The 19,349-nt window shown below is 41.7% G+C and overlaps 1 protein-coding gene across 2 annotated transcripts in view; it reads left to right on the forward strand.

The window, feature by feature from the left end:
- PDE4D (phosphodiesterase 4D) overlaps positions 1-19,349 on the forward strand; it is a 627,484-nt gene that overhangs the window by 158,624 nt on the left and 449,511 nt on the right. For both annotated transcript variants that reach the window (XM_081880733.1, XM_081880735.1), the window contains exon 3: positions 1,650-1,885. In XM_081880733.1, the coding sequence (XP_081736859.1) occupies positions 1,650-1,885 (236 nt within the window). The remainder of the gene's footprint in view (positions 1-1,649; positions 1,886-19,349) is intronic.

A 19,349-nucleotide genomic window follows, 5' to 3' on the forward strand; every position in this document is an offset into this window, starting at 1 on the left:
GTTCAAAATGCAAATAAGGATAGGAAGTCAGTGGGCTGCTGGGAACTCTCACCAACCTGAAATTGGGTATGAGTTACATCAGAGAAGAGTGAGTTCTGAGGATCTCAGGTACGCAGGGAGAAGTGGATTTCTGCAGTTTTAAACTATACTACCAGTTCCTCTGCGCTGCAGAAATGTGGGAGTACTGCAGAACTTAATCCAGAACAAGATCGTAAGAACAATATTAGGTGTGCCCAGAAGCACGCCTTTAGATTTCCTAAGCAATGAAACTTGAATTATTCTGGTACAAATTAAGGCTCTGCTGGGGATATAGCTCAGTGGCAGAGCATTTGACTGCAAATTAAGGCTCTGTTGTTATTTTTGAATTTCTAAATTACTATCGACACTAAAAGAAAGACTTCAAAAAATGCATTAGAGAGCAGAAGTTTAATTCTATCTGTCTACATCATATGCCTACCAGAGATATCAGAGGTTAGTGTAGATAATTCACTAATGTAATTTCAATAATATATTTTCATTGATCTAAAACGTTTGTTCCCATAAAAAAAAAAATCGTAAGAGGAATTAAAGATGTGTAAATATGACATGATTTCTCATTTCTGACCATCATTCATTTTATCATTAATCAAGGGCAGTCCTGGCTACAGATAGTTCAGTAATGTAGCCTAGAGGATATCGAGTCAAGGATAATGGTCAAGTAGGTCTAAATTAGAGGTGGTGGAGAAACTCATTTCTCCTAATTCACACTTAACCAAAACAGTGCACAAACAGAAGCAAAGCTGGTGCCAAATATATTGCTTTGTTTTCCTTTGGACTACATCACCGAGGCTGAGAGAGGGGTCTTTTAATCAGGGTAGCTCAGGACTTCCATACACACTGCCCAGGCTTTCACCCCAGAAAGGACACTTTGGCCCTGCAAGTGCAGCAAAAAAGCCACAAACAGGGGAGGCAGCAGTGAACTGTGCTGCAAAATTCTGCAGACTTTTGGATTTTGTGATGCAGTACTCCAAAAGGTGTGCATCTGGGGAAAGTGTGAATAAAAACGAATATATTATTGAAAATAGCATACCTTGATACCATTTATTAGACAATGGCTACATGCAATCATTGCTATATTAGGAGAAATGAGCAGTAAAATGGAGATTAATTTTTCTGAGGATTAAGAATTGCAAACTGATGCAGAAATGTAGTGAACTTGAATTTAAGAATGGAAAAATGAGAAGCCAAAATTTTCAGATTTGTCCATCCCTATTCCTGATCATAGTATTTAACAGAAAACCTCCAGAAGGATCCTTATCCTATGAGCTACTGCACCACCCTCCCCAGTTAATGCATAAAAAGCATTTGTTGATGTGTATGTGGTACTGTTCCCTGCTGTTACTGTGGCACAGGTGTGCTTTGCTGCAATATTCCATCTGGACTAGTGTGACCACAGATCCTTATAAGAAGATTTTCATTCTAATGGCCCATCATATAATCCTGCTCTAGCCAGTTGTTAAAGGGCACACATAGGTTCAGAGTTCTTCATTGCTCTATGCATTTAATACTTTTAAAATAAAATATATAGTACACCCAGATTAATGGGTGCAGTTTAGGAAAGAAACTGCAGAGAATTATTAAGGCAATATTTGTTGCTGTTGTTTTTCTAGGTGTCAGAAGAAACACTGTACTCGCACGATGAAGCGGATGGTGCTCCTCAAGGAATGGACCAATATCGTGTCAGGAGACTTTCCTGCCGTAATCTCCAGCTTCCCCCTTTGGCGTTCAGGCAGCTGGAGCAGGCAGATTGGGACAGAAAGGGTGATCCAGAGACGGTGCCGAGGCCCACCAGTCTTCCGCTGAGAACTCTCCCACTAATTGCTATCACAGCTGCAGAGTCTGTCAGGTAAACATTGATTTGGAACCCTGCTTCTGCTTCTGTTCGGCTGCTGAGAGACTGCGTTCTGGCAGCCGATGTCCTGGGTCCCTGTGATTAAAATGTTTGGCTCTTAATCACGGAGCGAATTAAGGCAGCTATAATGGAGAGCATATTGAAGACAGGTTAATAAGATGGCAGTTCTATACCCATTGTTTTCATAGTAGTGGCAGAAAGCATAAGGCAAATGTGTGATGTGAATAGCACAGCTGATACCAAGCAGTCCCTCTGCTAACACAGGGACTGTCCAATCTTATTGGCCGAAAAAGAAGAAGAAGAAGAAAATGTATTTCAGCCTTCTCTCTGTGAGGAAGGCACTGGGGGCATAGTGATTTGGAAGCAATGGAAGGGTTTAAAAGAAGCACATGACTCCACCTTTGAATTGGCAGGTATTCTGGATTTTGATCCTGTAGCTGAATCTAATTCAGTGTTTCCCAAACTTGAATCTCCAGCTGTTGTTGTACTACAACTCCCATCATTCCTAGCTAGCAAGACCAGTGGTCAGGGATGATGGGAGTTGTAGCCCAATAACATCTGGAGACCCAAGTTTGAGAAACACTGATATAATTGGTTGCAAGACTATGAGACATCATGTTGCTTCCGTGATCCCTGATAGGCTGTGATCACCTCAGAGAGAAGAATCTTGGGAGGGACTGTTATAACCACCGATGTGGAGGGTAGGAAGACATCCCACATGCACATACCCACCCACCAGTGCTACTGCTAGCATTCAAGCACCAGAAAACTTAGGGCATAACCTAGAGCTAAATACAGCAAGGCCAGGTAGCTGCTGATGTGGCTACTTCTAGCTAGAAGCTATGCATCTATGGTGGCCTGTTTCCCCCAACACCCATTTATGGACCTGGATATGAGCTGCTGTGGTTGCAGCTATTTTGATAAGTCACAAAAGTGTTGGTGGTTGCTGCAGGAGCTCTAAAAAATGTGAGCTCTGGGCTTCCAGAGCTCAGCATCTTGCATCGGTGCTAGAGGTGGGAGGAAGTGCTTTCAGCACAGCACCGGGAACCTATCCATCATACTGGAAGATTCCTGGAACCATGACATGGATGAGATAGTTTAGATGTGAAAACATTCACCCAGGAAGCTTGATTTCATGCATTACATATGAGGCAGCTGCGTTCTGAAACCGATCAATATAGAGTCGAAATGTCTAAGAAAATGTCATAGATCGACGACAGAAAATATCATGAGTCTCTGACGAGACTCATGCTTGCATCGCATCTGGAAGAGGAGATGTGAAAGTTTGCCTAAAATGTTTCCTAAAGTAATGAAAAAGGGGGTGTTATTGTTAGTAGATATGCTTGCTGGTGCTCGCTGCTGTTTTGTAGGCTTATGTACTGGAATGGGATAGCTGGTGCATGAGAGGTTTCTCACAGCAGGTAGATCTCTGCAAGACATAAAAAAGAACACCATTGTCCTGCCTAACAAGCTTTGTTCAGGCATCATGCTCATTTAATTTGGTTTTGATTTACTAGGAAATAAATTTATAAATGAGATCAAGGGGGGAAAGAAAAGAGGAAAGTAATAATTCTGCATTGCACAAACAAACAACCCAACAGAAGCAATTACTGTTGTGCCTGTTTCTTTTCAAAAGCTATAACCTTTATTTCTTTACTGTGGAAAATTAAATGTTAGATGCATGAATCATCTTTGCACTTGCCACACACACACACACACACACACACACACACACACACTGCATATGCAATATGTACAAGAAGGTATCCTCAGTAGTCCCAATATGCATCTGTAATCTGAAATTCTGTGTGTGGACCACCATCTCAGGAGTCTTGAAAAATCCATGTATTATATGGAAACTTGAAGGCTTTCATAAGGCTACAAAGAGCTTTGTGTCTTTGATGTTGTGAAAGAAAACTTAATGTGAGCATGGGTGAAAAGTTCGCTTAGAAACCTGAAACGCAAAGGGACTGAGCAGTTCCAAGACGAATGCTATCAAGATGATTCACACACCAGTGTTTTTGCTCACACGATAACTGCAACTATAATGCAATAATTTGGTTGAATGAAATAGCTATCAGATCAGTTGTCACTTAGGGAGTTTTCTAGTGTTTTCTAATGATGGAGTTTTCTAATGACCGAGAACCCTGCCAAAAATAAAAATATGTAACACATAGTCTCTCTAGACCGAAGTATCAAATGTGGTACCCTCCAGATATTGCTGGACTCCAACTCCCATCCTCTTGATCATTGTCCATGCTAGCTGGGACTGATCGGAGTTGATGTCCCACAACATATGGAGATCCTCAGATTCCCCAGCCCTGCTCTAGATGATTAGTGATAGTATGAAATGACTCTTTATAAAACAGGAGACACTTTCAATGAATAGATTCTAATAATTACATATTTTGCCTTTTTGTGTAGTCATCACATAGCAATTCCACTGTCTGTCGTTCCCATCAAGTGTTGGGTGCCTTCGTAATGTTACGATCAGTCCACTATTCCAAGCGGTGTGACATTAAAGGTGTGTGCTACTTGCCTGGGTTTGGTTCCTTTTGGAAGAAAGTCGCTGTCGGCTTATCGCCATTGTGGTTGTTTTTAAATATAAAGTACTGGTTGAGCATAGGTGAAAGCAGTTAGATTACACATTCCCACATAGCTAAAGGCTACTGTTTCTGTATAAGACCTTCAGGGAGGCAGCCTGCACATCAAGACACTTAAGACTCAGCTTTCTGTGTCTGTCTTCACTCAGTCTGTCTCAAACCGCAGTATTACCCTCTAGTCCTCTTCACAGATACCTGGCCTTCTCCCTCTGGTTAAGGAAGTGGTGTGGAAGAGGGAGGGCAGGCTGTCATTAAGGTATTTGTGGAAACTTGAGGGAAGTATTTTAACACTGGCTCCCATCAAAGGGTGTGCCAGGTGAAATCTGACTGGCAGGTTTCAGGCCTATTATCCCTCTCTGTCTAGGAGCTGAAGGTGGAATAAACTGCAGAACAATCCCGTGAGGTAGGTTAGGCAGAGAGATTGTGACTGATCCATGGTCACATGGTCAACTAAGAAGGGATTTGAACCTGGAGCTTCCGGGTCCTAATTCAGCCCTCTAACCACAAATCCCATGTTTGCATAGATCCTAGTACCTAGGCCTAGACACACTGGGTCTAAATGGTTTAGGACTTAACAAGTCAAAAGCCTTCACTTCTTCCAGGAAACCAACTGGAAATCAATGCAGCTTCTTAAGCAGTGGTATCATGTACTGCACTTACCCTGGTCAAGGGCGCCACGTTTTATTATATTTCTACTGGGTGGAATTCCCAGGCAGCCTTCGACGGCAGCCCTACCCATAGCACAGAAATCTGGAAGCTGCCTTGCAATGTCTGACAACAACAAAATTGCAGTAAAACGCACACACAATCCCACTTCTTGGCCCCCAGCATCCTGGAGGGATTTTGTTGTTGTTGAAAAATGTAATTAATAAATAAAATCCACTCTTCTTTAGTCCATTCTTTTATCCACAGACAGGTGTTTATCTTTAAAATTTGTTGTTATCTGACCCAACCACCCCTTCAAAATGCTATTTTCAAATTCAGGAGTACAACTGAGATGGGGTGCCACCAGGTTGCTTTCAAAGCCTTTTCCTTGGTGTTGCAATAAGGGCTGTTTTCACAGTGATCTCTCTGCTCAAGCACAGTGTGATTGATTTAATCTGATGTGAAATGTCTCGATAATGAGATGTCAGCTGAAACAACAGGAGAACTTAAAAGTGTGTTTGGAAATAACTGAGATGTGGAGGAAAGCACTTGCATAATTCTTGTATGTTTGGGTGTATTATAAACTCAAGTGGTTTTTTTTTTTATTTGGGTGCCTATCAATAAGCAAATGTTTTAAAAGGATACTTTTAAAGTTGTTTATTTTATTTCTGGCCATTTGTGCCTCGTTTTCTAATGTTACATTTTGGCATTTTTGTTTTGAGGATAACCAAGGCATGAGGAATTTCTGAACAAGGTACCATAACTGGAATGTGAAATAGCTCCCCTTCCTAAATTGCTAAGCATACTATATTGATCACTTACCTAAAAAGTAAACATATTGTTAGTTTAGTCAAGAAAGCTTTAAATTCCATGGGGCAGGTGCAAAGTATCTCTGAACCTGAACCTGAACCTGACTGTACCAGCCAGGAAAACAGTCTTCCCCTTGAGTCATGGCTGTGTTATCCCTCTCTAATAAGAGCCAGCACTGCAAGTTGATAAACTGGGCAATTCTACCCAAGCAGAATCTCTTCAATCATTTTGGATTGCCAGTTCCCTGGAATGCAGCCATTCGCTGGCAGGAAAAGGATGGGGGAAGATTTCAGATTGGTTTGGGACTTAGTTGCTAGAGGATGCTGGGAGTGTTCAAGTTTCTGGAAGCTGATCTAGTTGAATATTGGAGAGCTCCATGCATCTTCATGTTCTCCACTAACATGATTTCCTTTCCCCATAAGCATATGGTTGCAAAGGCAAAAATCTCTTGTGCCCCCTCCTGCAAATCTAAGTGACTCTTCATAGGCTGCCCCATATTGTCTACTACCTAGAGAAAGGAAGTAAGAAGGCAATGCTTTGCTTAGTTGCAAGTGGGCACATTGTGATGCATGATCATGGTACAGGAATAGGCCAATTGCTCTGTTTTTCACAGCTAGGTTTTGGGTTGCCTGTTTCCTGGTTTCTTGCTGGATAAAGCAACAAAGGTACACAGCACCAAAGGCTGTGTGTGCAGACAAGACAATCAGAACCATGGATTTTGTGGGGAATCAAATGAGATGCCCTTGGGGGAATATTTGATTATCTGGTCATTATTTGCCTACCCCTAATTTATATGAACCAGAAGAGAGTGGATGTGTTCAAAAGTACAGTTTGCAAAAGAAATAAATGAATGATATTATTGTTGTATTTTTGGTAAGGTGCTGTTGATGTGCATGACACCCATCAGGGTCCTTGTCCCAAGGAATTTACTGTCTGGAATTGGGCACAGGAGAAGCAGCAGAGGAAGGGGAGGGGAGGGGTCAGCTGAGGTTTCACGTGCTTATCCTGAGCTGCAGCAGGGTATGGGAATGAGAGGGCTGAATGCCTCAAGGAGTGATTTGAAGGAAGGAAGATAGAGATAGGTCTTGACTGGGTTGTATATTGTCTGTAACAGCAGGTAGACCTGCAATTACCACTAAAGCAAATGTAGGAAATGAAAATAATAGAAATATGCAAGCAAATGACACATTTAGCAAGGAGTGTGTGTGTGTGTGTGTTTATATATATATCTATATATATATATCTATATATATCTGATATTTTACAGCTGCAAAGCTTCCCCCTGCCATCATAGTATGCTTCTTCTAACTGTAATTTCCTGTTGCTAATTCTAACTTTCTGTGTCATTCAGGCATTACTCATCTGGCACACATAATCTGTGTGGCAAATTGTCAGTTTGAAGTACTGCTTTCATTTATACATAAATAAATGAAAAGAAAGGTGTTGTGTGGTGTGTGTGGTGTGTATAATATGGAAACAGACAGAAACACCATCAGCTCACATTAACATACACCATTGAGTCAGGATAGATAAATTATTTTTATTCTTAATAAATGAATAAAATAACAGACAAAAGTCACCACAAAGGTCTATGGTTTTTCAAGTTTTCTGACATAACAATTCAGATTTTGGAGTTGGATCCATAGTTGGGGTGGGGAGATGGAGGAGGATAAATATGGGGCTGGGAATGACTTCATGAACTGTCCTAAAAGACCTTACCCATCCTGGAGGAGATAGGATGGTATATATATATATATATATTTCTAAACTGTCCTTAATCCCAAAGGGATCCTAGGGCAATATACAACCAAAAGAAAAACAGTAACCCAACATGTGTATTTAAAACCATAAAACTCTAGATCTTCCAATTAAATAGTCTTGCTGATCAAAACAATTATCAGCCCACCCCTCCCCTGACAGAACAGAATTGCTGTTATCTGGCAAACATGTGGTAGCAAGTGGGACAGTCAAAGGTCTAATGGAAGGGAGTGCCTCAGTGTGACAGCAGAGAAGGCCCTGTCCCAGGCCAGCACATACTGGACCACAGGTGTAAGCATCACCATGAGTAGGGCCTCCCCCAGAGATCTTGTTAGCAGGTTGGTCTGCAGCTCTCATACTGCCATAAGAGCATAAGAAGAACCCGGCTGGATCTGGCCAATGGCCCATCTAATCTAGCCTCCTGCTCTCACAGTGGCCAATCTGATGGGGGAAGGGGAAGAACCTCAGTTTGCTATGTGTTTTTATTGATTTTTATTGATTTAAGGGGGGCAGCTGCCCCTCCCTGCTCCCCCGGCTACGCCTATGTCTGGGGCTCTCCTACACTGCCATCAATAGTGCCAAAAAAGAAAATAAAGAAGGAAGTAAACAAATAGGTTCTATTTTGGCACTGCAAATTGGATGTGGTGGGACACCTGATGCAAAATGGTACCTGGAGTGGAGCCTGTAAAATTCGTTCTCTTTGATTTCTGTACGAGTGCACACATTTTTTAATTAAAATATATATAATACCATTCCCCCATCTTTTCTGTTTGGATCTGCTGTTTCTGAACTGGGTTTACCTTCTTCGTTCTACTGATGCGAGTCATCTCACAAAGTTTCAGTTATACCTATCAAGCTGAGCTTACTTCCCTGTACTAGGAGTTCATGCTCACCTTACTTATTTTCCATTCTCTGTGCATTAGTGTACAGACATCAAAAGGCTTGGATTTTCTGCTCCAACATCTCTCCTGCTGTTTTGTTGTGTGGTTTGCTAGGCATCTCCATATCTTCCTCCATTATCTCCCCAGAACCACTCAGGTGTCTATAGTAATTGCTGACTTTTGTATTAATCTTTAGGCTTTTGCCTGATCCCCTGTAGGATTTCTTTTAGAGCCCCTGTGATCAGGTCCAGCATGCCAAAATGTATGCTCCCCATTGCAGAGGCTGTTCTTGTTTGATACTGCACTGAGCTCAAGGTTCCATGCAACTGGGCAGGAGGAGTCCTTGCTGACTCACAGCTCTAAGCTGGGAGGGAGAATCAGGGCTCATGCTTCTTTTTCTGAGTCTCAGAGATGCTCAGAAAGTAGAGAAAAATTTCAGCCTCTCTTCAAGGTCAAATACAAAAAGGATGGGAAAAGACCCCATTCTCCTGCCTAGTTGCTGAACTCACCAGGTTAAATGATGTGTTTGCCAACTGCAAGATAGCAGTAGTCTTTGATGGTCTTTGCCAAACACATTTCCCCCCAGTCTTCATGAGATGCAGCTCATCTCTTGTCCTTCATTAAGGTTGTTTCACTGGGCAATATTCTTATATTTTACTGCAGAACTTTAAAATAAAGAGAGTTATGGATTTAGGCTTCTTGTTTTAAGTTGCTACTACTTTCTTGCATGGTATACACACTTCTGTTTCTTCTGGAAAGCTTGAGCATAACTCTCAGTGATAGATATGCAGAAATTCAGAAGGCATGTTTGGGCCATAACTGAAATGCTCTGAAAATGAATTCAGGGAGAGAAAGCTGCTCTCTCCTGGTTCATGACTTTGCAGCTCAGCAGGGTAGCCTCTGCACTGAAAATAAGTGGGAACCAAGATGAATATAGTGTTGAAAGTTAAAGATCAGAGAGGCTTGCCATTTGATTTATTTTCAGGCATCGAGGACGTTTCTTGGGACTTGAAGTCTCATCTGTCTCCAACAGCTTCATGCTGATTTGGGTCCTCTCCCCCTTTGGCAGTGATTGTACACACAATGACTCACCAAACAGTAAGAAGGAAAGAACACAGCAATATGTTGATTACCTGGAATGTCTGGGTGTTATTTCCTCTTCATAACAACATTGCCCGCAGAAACACATGAGCTGATTCCCACATTGTTGCTGTCCCCTAAGCTAAAATACCAACAAGCGATTGCCTTCATTTTGTAGGCGAGGGAAATTTTAGTCACTTGCCCAAGGATACATAGCAAAATAATGAGGAACAAATGTGGGAAGTAACATTCAGAGTGCCTTGTTCCTTTTCTACTTCTTTGAATGTGGTCAGCATGGAAGGCTGGCTATGGAAAACGCCTCTTGATATAGTCCTCCTTCTGGAAGTGAAGAAAATGCCTCAGTATAACGTTGAGCTGTGATTAAAATTGAATAATCATTTTAATGTATGTATCTATTTACCTATGAATCTTCATATACTGTTTTCCAGCTTCACAAATTCATATAAAGAATTCAAAGTCATCTCGTAAAACCAATACAGTAACAAGTTTTCATATTATTTTGGTTGTGTTAAAACACCTGGAATGGCAACTTGTAGCATTTGATAAAGATCTGGGTTTAAGACACTCAACACTTTGGCCTTTGATACTTGATATGTATATACTGTATATACTGTATATATTATGACTCAACCTATTCTTGTGATTGTAGTTCGTTTTAAGTCATTTTTAACGTTCTGATTTTAATTGCTGTGATCTTAGGCTGAAAGGAATGTAATATTTAAGAATAAACCTTACACGAATCCAGAGTAGAGTCCCTAAGATGGTTGGATGGTGCCTTGTACGCCTTCTTCCAGCAACTCCAGCAACCAACCGTATTGCTTTCCTTTCCTTCGGACCACATCAGCAAGGCCAAGAGGGGCAGCCAGGACCTCTATACACCCTGCACAGGTTTGCACCCAAGGGAAGTCACTTTGGTGCTGCTAACACAGCTGTTTGACTTCACCCCAAGAGATGTACTCCATTGTCTCTTGAGACAGATGGATGCCAACCACCACAATTATAAATAGTAGTAGTAGTAGTAGTTACAAGAGGGTAGATTTTATATAAACTCCATCAGAATAGTTTGATAATGGAACCTATTTCCTAGAGAGGGAGTGAGCTTTCTGTTGCTGAATATCTTTAGGAAGGTATTAGACAGCCATCCGTTGGGGAGACACTAGCACTGCATTTCCTGAATTGAGCAGTGGGTTAAATTAGATGACCTCCAAGCTCCCTTCCAGCCCTCTTATCTACTGCACATCACAAGGGTTTATCTGAGGAGGAGGAGTGGTTCTTTCATTTTGTGCAGGTGCATGGGAAGAGAGAAACTTGTAAATGGCTTCCTCACTTCTCAGAAGTGCTGTGGAAAGCTAAAGGATTATCGCTTCCACCTTCTCTCTGATGTGCTGCCTCTGTTTTGCTGAACAGCTTTCCTCTTGTTGAGATAGACAGGTGAATATTATTTAGTTGTTCCTGGAACAACTGAAGACATTTTTGTTTCAAAAAGATTTTTGAGCTAGGGGATTGGGAGTTAGATCTCTACATTGCTTATTCATATTGTCTTAAAACCTACCTTTACTTGTGTTTTGTATTGTTTTAAAATCTCTTTTTGTTATTTTGATTGTTTAATTTTAAGTTACCTTGGCACTTTTGTAAATGGTGCAATAATAATAGGATGATGATGATGATGATGATGATGATGATGATGATGATGATGCAATGGATGAAGGTTGAATGGCAATCTCAACACTTTCTTTTTGTCCAAACTGTCAATTTTGCTTTCTCTAAGTTTCCCATTTATTCACTGTTAAGTTTAGTTTTCTACATTTCCACATCAGTTTGCAATTTTAAAAAAGACCTCATGATAGTTCAGAAGCATTTTTCTTTGAATTTATCCTAATGTGCACAGCTTTGTATGCAATTTTGTCTGAATGTACACATTTTTGCAAAGCATTTTCTCCTCACATAGTGTTATTTTCACTAATATATTCATTTTGAATACTCCACACATTTGATAATTGCATGGCAAAATACAGAGAATTGTGAATGCCAAAGGATTACTGCTTTTCAGTTTGCATATTGTTTCAGAAAATATGAAATAGAGATGTTCGCCTATAAATGTGAACTGATTTGAACTTCTTCCCCATCCCTCTATCACATACAATTTCAAGAAATGGGGAAGGGGCACAATTTACTCCACTCTCAAGCTCCCTGTGCCAAATTTTTAAATAAATACTTTTAGTGGGCACTTTCTTTGCCTTATGCCGCTGAAGGAGACAGCAGCAGCTGATTTTTCCACCTCTGGCAGCAAAAAAGGCTTGAGTCAGCTCTGCTGCTTATTTGATTTGATTATGCTTTTAAAACATTTCCATTCCTCCTTTCAGGAAAGCAACTTGCAAGGCGGCAATAATTAAAACAATTAAGTAAAAAACAAAAAAGCAGTAGTGAGAGAACACAAGGCATAAAACAGTCAGCAGCAAACCCATCAATAAATCAGCATGGGTAGCACTGAAAATTTCATCAGCTACAAGCAGTTGCAGCAGGCGCCTATTGGATAGTACTTGTGATGTCACTGGAAACAAGCAGCACACATACACCAATCCCTATTCACCAATTCATTTTCTGTCTCATTTTAAAGCTCTGCTCATCTCCACAGCACAGAAAACTGGGTGATAATGGGCTGTTTTTTACATTTATACAAACACAAGTTTTGAAGAGGTCTCATTAAATAATTTACTTCTGTCTCACAGTTTGGAAGGTGTTGTTTTTTTTCTTTTTTAACCTGGAAGTAGCTATCCTATGAGGTATTAGGATTATTAGGAGAGTGGGCACCATCAGTGGGTCATGGATTTATTGACAAACTCAACATGTTAGTCTTTACATTTTGCATTCATGTATGATGCTCTCCATCTGTTCTACATTGGGTTATTACTCTGGCTTGAATATATTTTGAGTTTTACTGTGAAAGCATGCTGTCTTCAAAGCATTCTTCCTGAGAATTCTCTCTTGAAATCTTACTGCTAATTCCTGTAAGCATACATTAGTTTACTGGCTGGTCATACCATGATAGTTGCTGGTGTCTAGATAAGAAGGCTGCTTACAGATGAAGGATTTATTGAGATGTCAGGAGTGCTGATTTAGCAGAGCAGAGACCTGCAAGCTGCTTGAAGATTGTGCTGGGTGATGATTGAAAAGAAATGAGCGTGGGAGGCACAGTCCAAAACGGGGTCTGCAGCACAACATTTGCATATATAAGTTTGTACATCGGAATAAGGAGAAGCTCTGAATCAGTTTCTGAATGCATTGGTGGACTGGATGAAGGCCAATAAGCTGTACTTGAATCCTTGGAAGACAGGGACTCATTGGGTGGGTAGTAACCCTGTATGGGAGGTAGGCAAGTTACTTGTTCTGGATGTTCTAGATTTGTTGTTGTTGTTGTTTAGTCGTTTAGTCGTGTCCGACTCTTCATGACCCCATGGACCAGAGCACGCCAGGCACTTCTGTCTTCCACTGCCTCCCGGAGTTTAGTCAAACTTATGCTGGTAGCTTCGAGAACACTGTCCAACCATCTCGTCCTCTGTCGTCCCCTTCTCATTGTGCCCTCCATCTTTCCCAACATCAGGGTCTTTTCCAGCGAGTCTTCTCTCTCATGAGGTGGCCAAAGTATTGGAGTCTCAGCTGAGCACTCAGGGCTGATTTCCTTAAGAATGGAGAGGTTTGACCTTCTTGCAGTCCGTGGGACTCTCAAGAGTCTCCTCCAGCACCATAATTCAAAAGCATCAATTCTTCAGCGATCAGCCTTCTTTATGGTCCAGCCCTCACTTCCATACATCACTACTGTGAAAACCATAGCTTTAACTATACGGATTAGTGGTTCCCAATTAGCTAAGTACTGCAGATTCCCTGTGTTTCAAAAGCCAAGCCACGGACTCCCTACTTTTGAAAATCATGATATATCTATGGTAGTTTTAGTTATGTGAATGGTGTCACAGACCCCCTAGGTGGGTTACGCGGACCCTTGGGGTCCGCAGACCACCAGTTGGGAACCACTGTTCTAGATGTTCTGGATGAGGTTGCCTGAGTTGGCGAAGCTCATTTGACTGCAGCAAGAAACAGCATTTAAGACCATCAGTCCTGTATTGTGCAATGTTCTGCCAAATTCAGCAGGTGTTCCAACTTTTAAATGCCTGATGAACACTTTTCAGGGGCTGCACTCCCTCTAAAGGAGCTTGGGGATACTCCTGGATACATCTTAGTCCACGGGTCAGCAAAGTTTTTCAGGAGGGGGCCAGTCCACTGTCCCTCAGACCTTGTGGGGGCCCGGACTATATTTTGAAGGGGGGGAAAATGAACAAATTCCTATGCTCCACAAATAACCCAGAGATGCATTTTAAATAAAAGGACACATTCTACTCAGGTAAAAACATGCTGATTCCCAGACCGTCCGTGAGCCGGATTTAGAAGGCAATTGGGCCGGATTCAGCCCCCGGTCCTTAGTTTTTCTACCCATGTCTTAGTCACTAGAGGCTCAAGTGTCCTCTGTAGCCAGGAGTGCCTTTTATCCTGTTCACCAGGTCAGCCATTCCTGGACACGGATAGTCTGATTGCCATAGTCCCTGTGCTGGTAACCTCAAGGATGGCTTACTGCGGTAAGCTTTATGTGAGGCTGCCCTTGGGCTTGGTTCAAAGGCTCTATCTGGTGGCCAGACTGCTGATAGCTTTTGACACTTGAGATGTCTGTTTTTAGGACCCACCTTATTTTTATGGTTATAAGTTGTTTCTAATGGTTTTAATGCAGTAACCCACCCTGGGAAGTGAAGGGCGGGAAATAAGTTAATAAATGACAACACATGACACTGTTGCTAAAACAGCTGCATTGGGAGTCATCTACTACCGGACCAGGTTCAACATCTTTGTACTAATTTACAACGTCTTTAACGTTCTAGGTCCAAGGTACCTTAGGGACCACATGACCCCTTATATCCTTGCTTGATCACTGAGGTCATTTGCAGGAGTGTTAATGGAAAGGATTGCCTGTAGACTGAATGTAGTTCTTGCCTTTCTGCAGTTACACTTACCGTGAACCTCATTATATGATGCAGCACTGTACCAAGGGTGTGGGACAGTGCCTTGCAGATGTGTACTTGCTGTATTTAATTATAGAAAACAGAGCCATAAGCAGCTGTCAGAGGTGACCCAGGAGTCGGGAATGGAGCCAGGAATCGGAATCAAGGGACCAAGGAGCTTAGGCCGGCATTGGAAGCCCCTGCCCCCAAAATATTTATTTCTTCCAAGAGCTTCCTATTTTTATTTTATTTTGGGATTGTTGTAAACTCTCTCAGATTAGTCATACTTCAAAATGGAAGGTAATATCAACTGAGAGGGCATTCCTTCCACTCCTCATTTGCATTCCAATCTTCCATACGGTTGCAGTTTCCAAATATAAACAAAAAGCCCACGAGTGATACTATTCTATGAAACTGCAGCAGAATAAAGAATGGGGAACGAGGGGAGGAAGAGGAGAGACTACAGCCACTATTACTGCAGTGGGCTTGGTAGGGAAAGCAACTGATATTACTTCCAAAGTTCAGACGCAATAATTCAAAGACACTCTTACGTTTTGCTTGAAGCAATTAATATTCTGCCAGCCTTCAAGTAGAAAAATGTTCTTTCTTAGCGGGATGCAGCTGTTTGCCAGGCTAAAAGTGTGCATAATAAATGTCAGCACTTAACTATACCTGGCCATCACTTTTCTCTTCTAGATGAATGTCTCTTGGGTCCACCAGTTGGGCAGAGATGGGGAATCTGTGGCCCATCCCATTTTTGTTGGATTCCAGCTCCAAGGCTGTCCCAGCCAGCATGACAAGGGGCAGGGATGGTGGGAGCTGTGATCCAGAAACACCTGGAGGGTTATAAGTTTCACATTGCTGGTGTTCCAGCTTTCATAAAAAATCTCTTTATGCAGAACCCCACTTTCAACCTTAAAAAAAAAAAAAAATTGGTTAGAACTTCATCTCCTAGCCTTGTTCCAGAGGAAGGCTTTGCTCAGGCCAAGAGTGCCTGTGAGCAATTGCAGATACCTTTCTGTCCTCTGCAATCTGTCAGAAGGATCTTACTAATGAGCTGTGAATAGGTTAACTCTTCATAGGTGCTTAAGTTAGAAGCTGTGGAGGCCCAAACCAAATGCATTTCAGCACATGTTTTTCAAGCACACATGCCTGGTTCGGTTAATTCGTATATCTCATCTGCAACTTTATTCCACCTCCCAACTCAGTGCAGGTTTACCTCATTCCAAGATGAGACTGTGCTCGTTTTTGTGTTGATGACCTCACCCTAGCTCCACACCACCGATTCAGTGATATATTTGGTTTTTGTTCTTCACCGTCCACATGCCATCACCCTCTGAGACGGGCAGGGGATCTTTCTATACTAGCCTTTTACTTGGAGATGCCAAGGTCCTTCTGCATACACCATTGAACTTACCACCTCTGGAAAAGCTCAGGACAGGCCCAAATAGCTTCTTGCCTGTGGCCAATTTAAAAACAAGAACCCTCCCCCCCCCATATCCACAGTGGGGACTAATCTCAGATTGCCAAATCAAGTGGGCAGATGGGGAGTGGTATAGCTTTGTGCCACTTGGGAGAGGGATCACCACCTTAAATAGGCAGCTAGCAGAGCCTGCTCCTTGTGCTCCATCTCTCAAAGGGATTGAATCAAAATTACTCCTTATTCCTCCACATAAGGAAGGTTGGGGAGCACTGTCGCAAATCTTATTGACTGTTCAGTTTAGGTTGGTCAGTCTCAACACTCAGCTGTCAATTCTCATTCTTCCATGCATATACCACCTTAGCAATATCTTCATGGTTTCTCATTGGCCCTAGACTTCCCATCATGATCTTTGCAGAGCTTGCCAATGCTGCATTGAGATTCCACATGGTTTCCAAAGGAGAATGCCACACTAATAGATCCCAATGGAAAAATGCCCCACTTAACACTAATACATTGTTTTTGTTGCCTTGTTTAGTATAGCCATATGAAAACTGCCATTCCTCTTCTTCACCAGAAAGTGCACATCAGTAGGTTTCCTGAGTAGTCCTGTCTGGTGAAACTTTGTTGGAGAGGCTTTAGTGTTAGGAGGAACTTAATGGGAAGTAGCACTTTTAGAAAGTTATGCCATTAGCCCTTCAAGTTGTGCTCCTTAAACATAAGTGGGTGTGCACAGTTTGCAGTCGCTTAGTGGCACACACTCTCTGCACATCATTAGAAGCACTATTTCCCTGCCCCCCTAATTCCTAAACATGTTCCCAGTTTCATCCTTGATACTGCAGACAGAAGCCAGTGATAATATGCCTTGTGATCTTTTGCTTGAGGCACTCCAGTGAAGTGAAAAGTTCTTGAAGGTCCCGTTTCTTGTTTCATGGTCTGGCAGGGGCAGTGATGTGCTGTGGGGAAACCTGGATGGTAGTATTTTTATATTTTTATTTTACCCTCAAGGCTTCAAGATGTAGGCAGAGAGCATCGCTCTCTACCTGACTTGGTTTCATGATGATGCCTCATCATTCTAGGGAGCCATCATGAAGTCAAATCAGGGTGATGGCAATTCTTTTGGTCTAGAGTGATGGCAATTCTTTCTGTTTGTGTGCAAATGGCTTCTCTTTGTGGACAGTAAACTTGGGGATAACATTTTACTGAATTTACTCAAAGGGAATGATACATTCTACAGCAGTTTATCAGAGGTAGGACTCACCCAAAGTAGCAGAATAGCATCTTTATTTCACCCCTTAAGGTTTTTTCTTTTATTTTGCTGCTGCAGCTGTCTTGGAAGCCTTACTCCACAGTGCCCCAGGCCTAGCATTGTGCTGGATCACATGGCATGGGTTGGGAAATGGCAGCAGCCATAAACTACGATGGAGTATTTTCAGAGAAAATTCTGCAAGGTGACCTTTTTTTCCCAGGGAGAAAGTGAGAAAAAGTAAGATCTGAAATTTGTTCAGAAACTGTCTTCCAAGAAATTAGAACTGAGTCTTATTGCTGCATTCACTCTGGAGTCTTGAATAATAATAACAAGGATAACAATAATAATAATATCTACTAGTTATCAGGAAAACCTTTGTTCCTGCTAGTAAGATCCTATCTGCATTTGTTTGCAGGATTAAGTCTACATCTTCAACTTTTGCCAGCCTCCACTGATGCTACTATAAAAGGCCAGCATTTCCATTTAATTAAAGTATGCATGAATATAATGGTTGAAACACTGTGATCTCTCCAATGAAAGTTAGACTTTTACCTGCATCTGATGCTAACAATTAAGAGCAAATGGATTCCCGCTACTGTTCTGCAGAGGGCAACTTCCAATAAATCTTGTAGATGACCTTGCTGCACCATTTTCTTAGTGTGCAACAAACCATCTTAGCTTAGGCCCTATAAATATTAAATAGTACTTATTTAAAGGTAGCACACATGGCAAATGCAGGTATAGCTAGCTCCAGTTTCCTGATAGTAGCCACTCAGGGCTGATAATTACTGGGATCAAAGCAGGCAGAGAGAAGAAGCCTTAACCCTTTCTTCCACTGATGTGTTCCTGAAGAAAATGCTCTACCTAAGTGGCTATTTACCTTGGGATGAAAGTTCCCATTTAAATCTATAATTTCATAAGTTTAAACTGCTGCAAACTGTGCCACAATACACTGCTAGGCAATATACAAAGGGTACTTCCAGATGGATGTTTATTGCGGGGGTAGGTACTCCTCATCCATGCAATTACTTTGAAGTATCCACACAGCATCACTGACATCAAAATGTCAGTCCATTTTTATTTCCCCCACTTAATCTTGATTTACCCTTTCTGCTGGAAGCCTGATGGTAAAAATATTTTGCCAGTGAGCTGTTTGTGACACCAGAATGACACATTTGCAATAGCAAACCCATCTGGAATCACCCAACATCTGATGGATGATACATGATTCATTTGCACATTAATTCAAGAGGTGTGGATCAAGACATTTTGTGTAGATAGAACTCCTCAGATTTATAAGTCTCAAAACATGGCCTTGCATCTGTTAGCTGTACCAAAAGAGGTTCCCTCTCGAGTTCAGAGGCCACTTTAGTGGAGCTATCCAGCCTTGTCTTGCTTATGATCCCATTATTTGAAGGTAATTGCTTCAGTTAGGTTATAATGCATATAATCTGAAAAAGAAGTAGTGGATCATCCATCCCCTAATTAGTGCCCTCTGGATGTTTGAGCTGCAGCTCCCAATATCCCTGACCATTGATCATGTTGGGTGGTCATGTTTGTAGTCAGGGCTCCGCTCCCCCAGCCGGAACCTGTGGGTGCCATTGCCATTGTAAGAGAACAAGGGAGGCATTCATGGTGAGTTCTGACACCTCTTTTTCTAGAAAAATAGCACTGGTCGTAGTTCAACAGCAGCTTCAGAGCACCAGGTTGGGGAAAGCTGACTGGAAAAGATGGCATCTCAAAGAGTTAGACATACTTATTCTCACTGATTTCAGTGTCCACAAGCTCACCTACTTCTGTCCTATTTTACAGTCTATTTATTTAAGGGAATTAAGATTTCAGTTCTTTTCTGTCAGCTTCTCTCCTTGGAGTTTGTTTGCATCAGTGTGCCTGATATTAAAAATGAATAATTAAAAATGAATACAGGGAAATGATGTCTGCCTGTA

This window comes from Podarcis erhardii, assembly GCF_964252035.2.
Source record: "Podarcis erhardii genome assembly, chromosome: 11".
Lineage (NCBI taxonomy): Eukaryota > Metazoa > Chordata > Lepidosauria > Squamata > Lacertidae > Podarcis > Podarcis erhardii.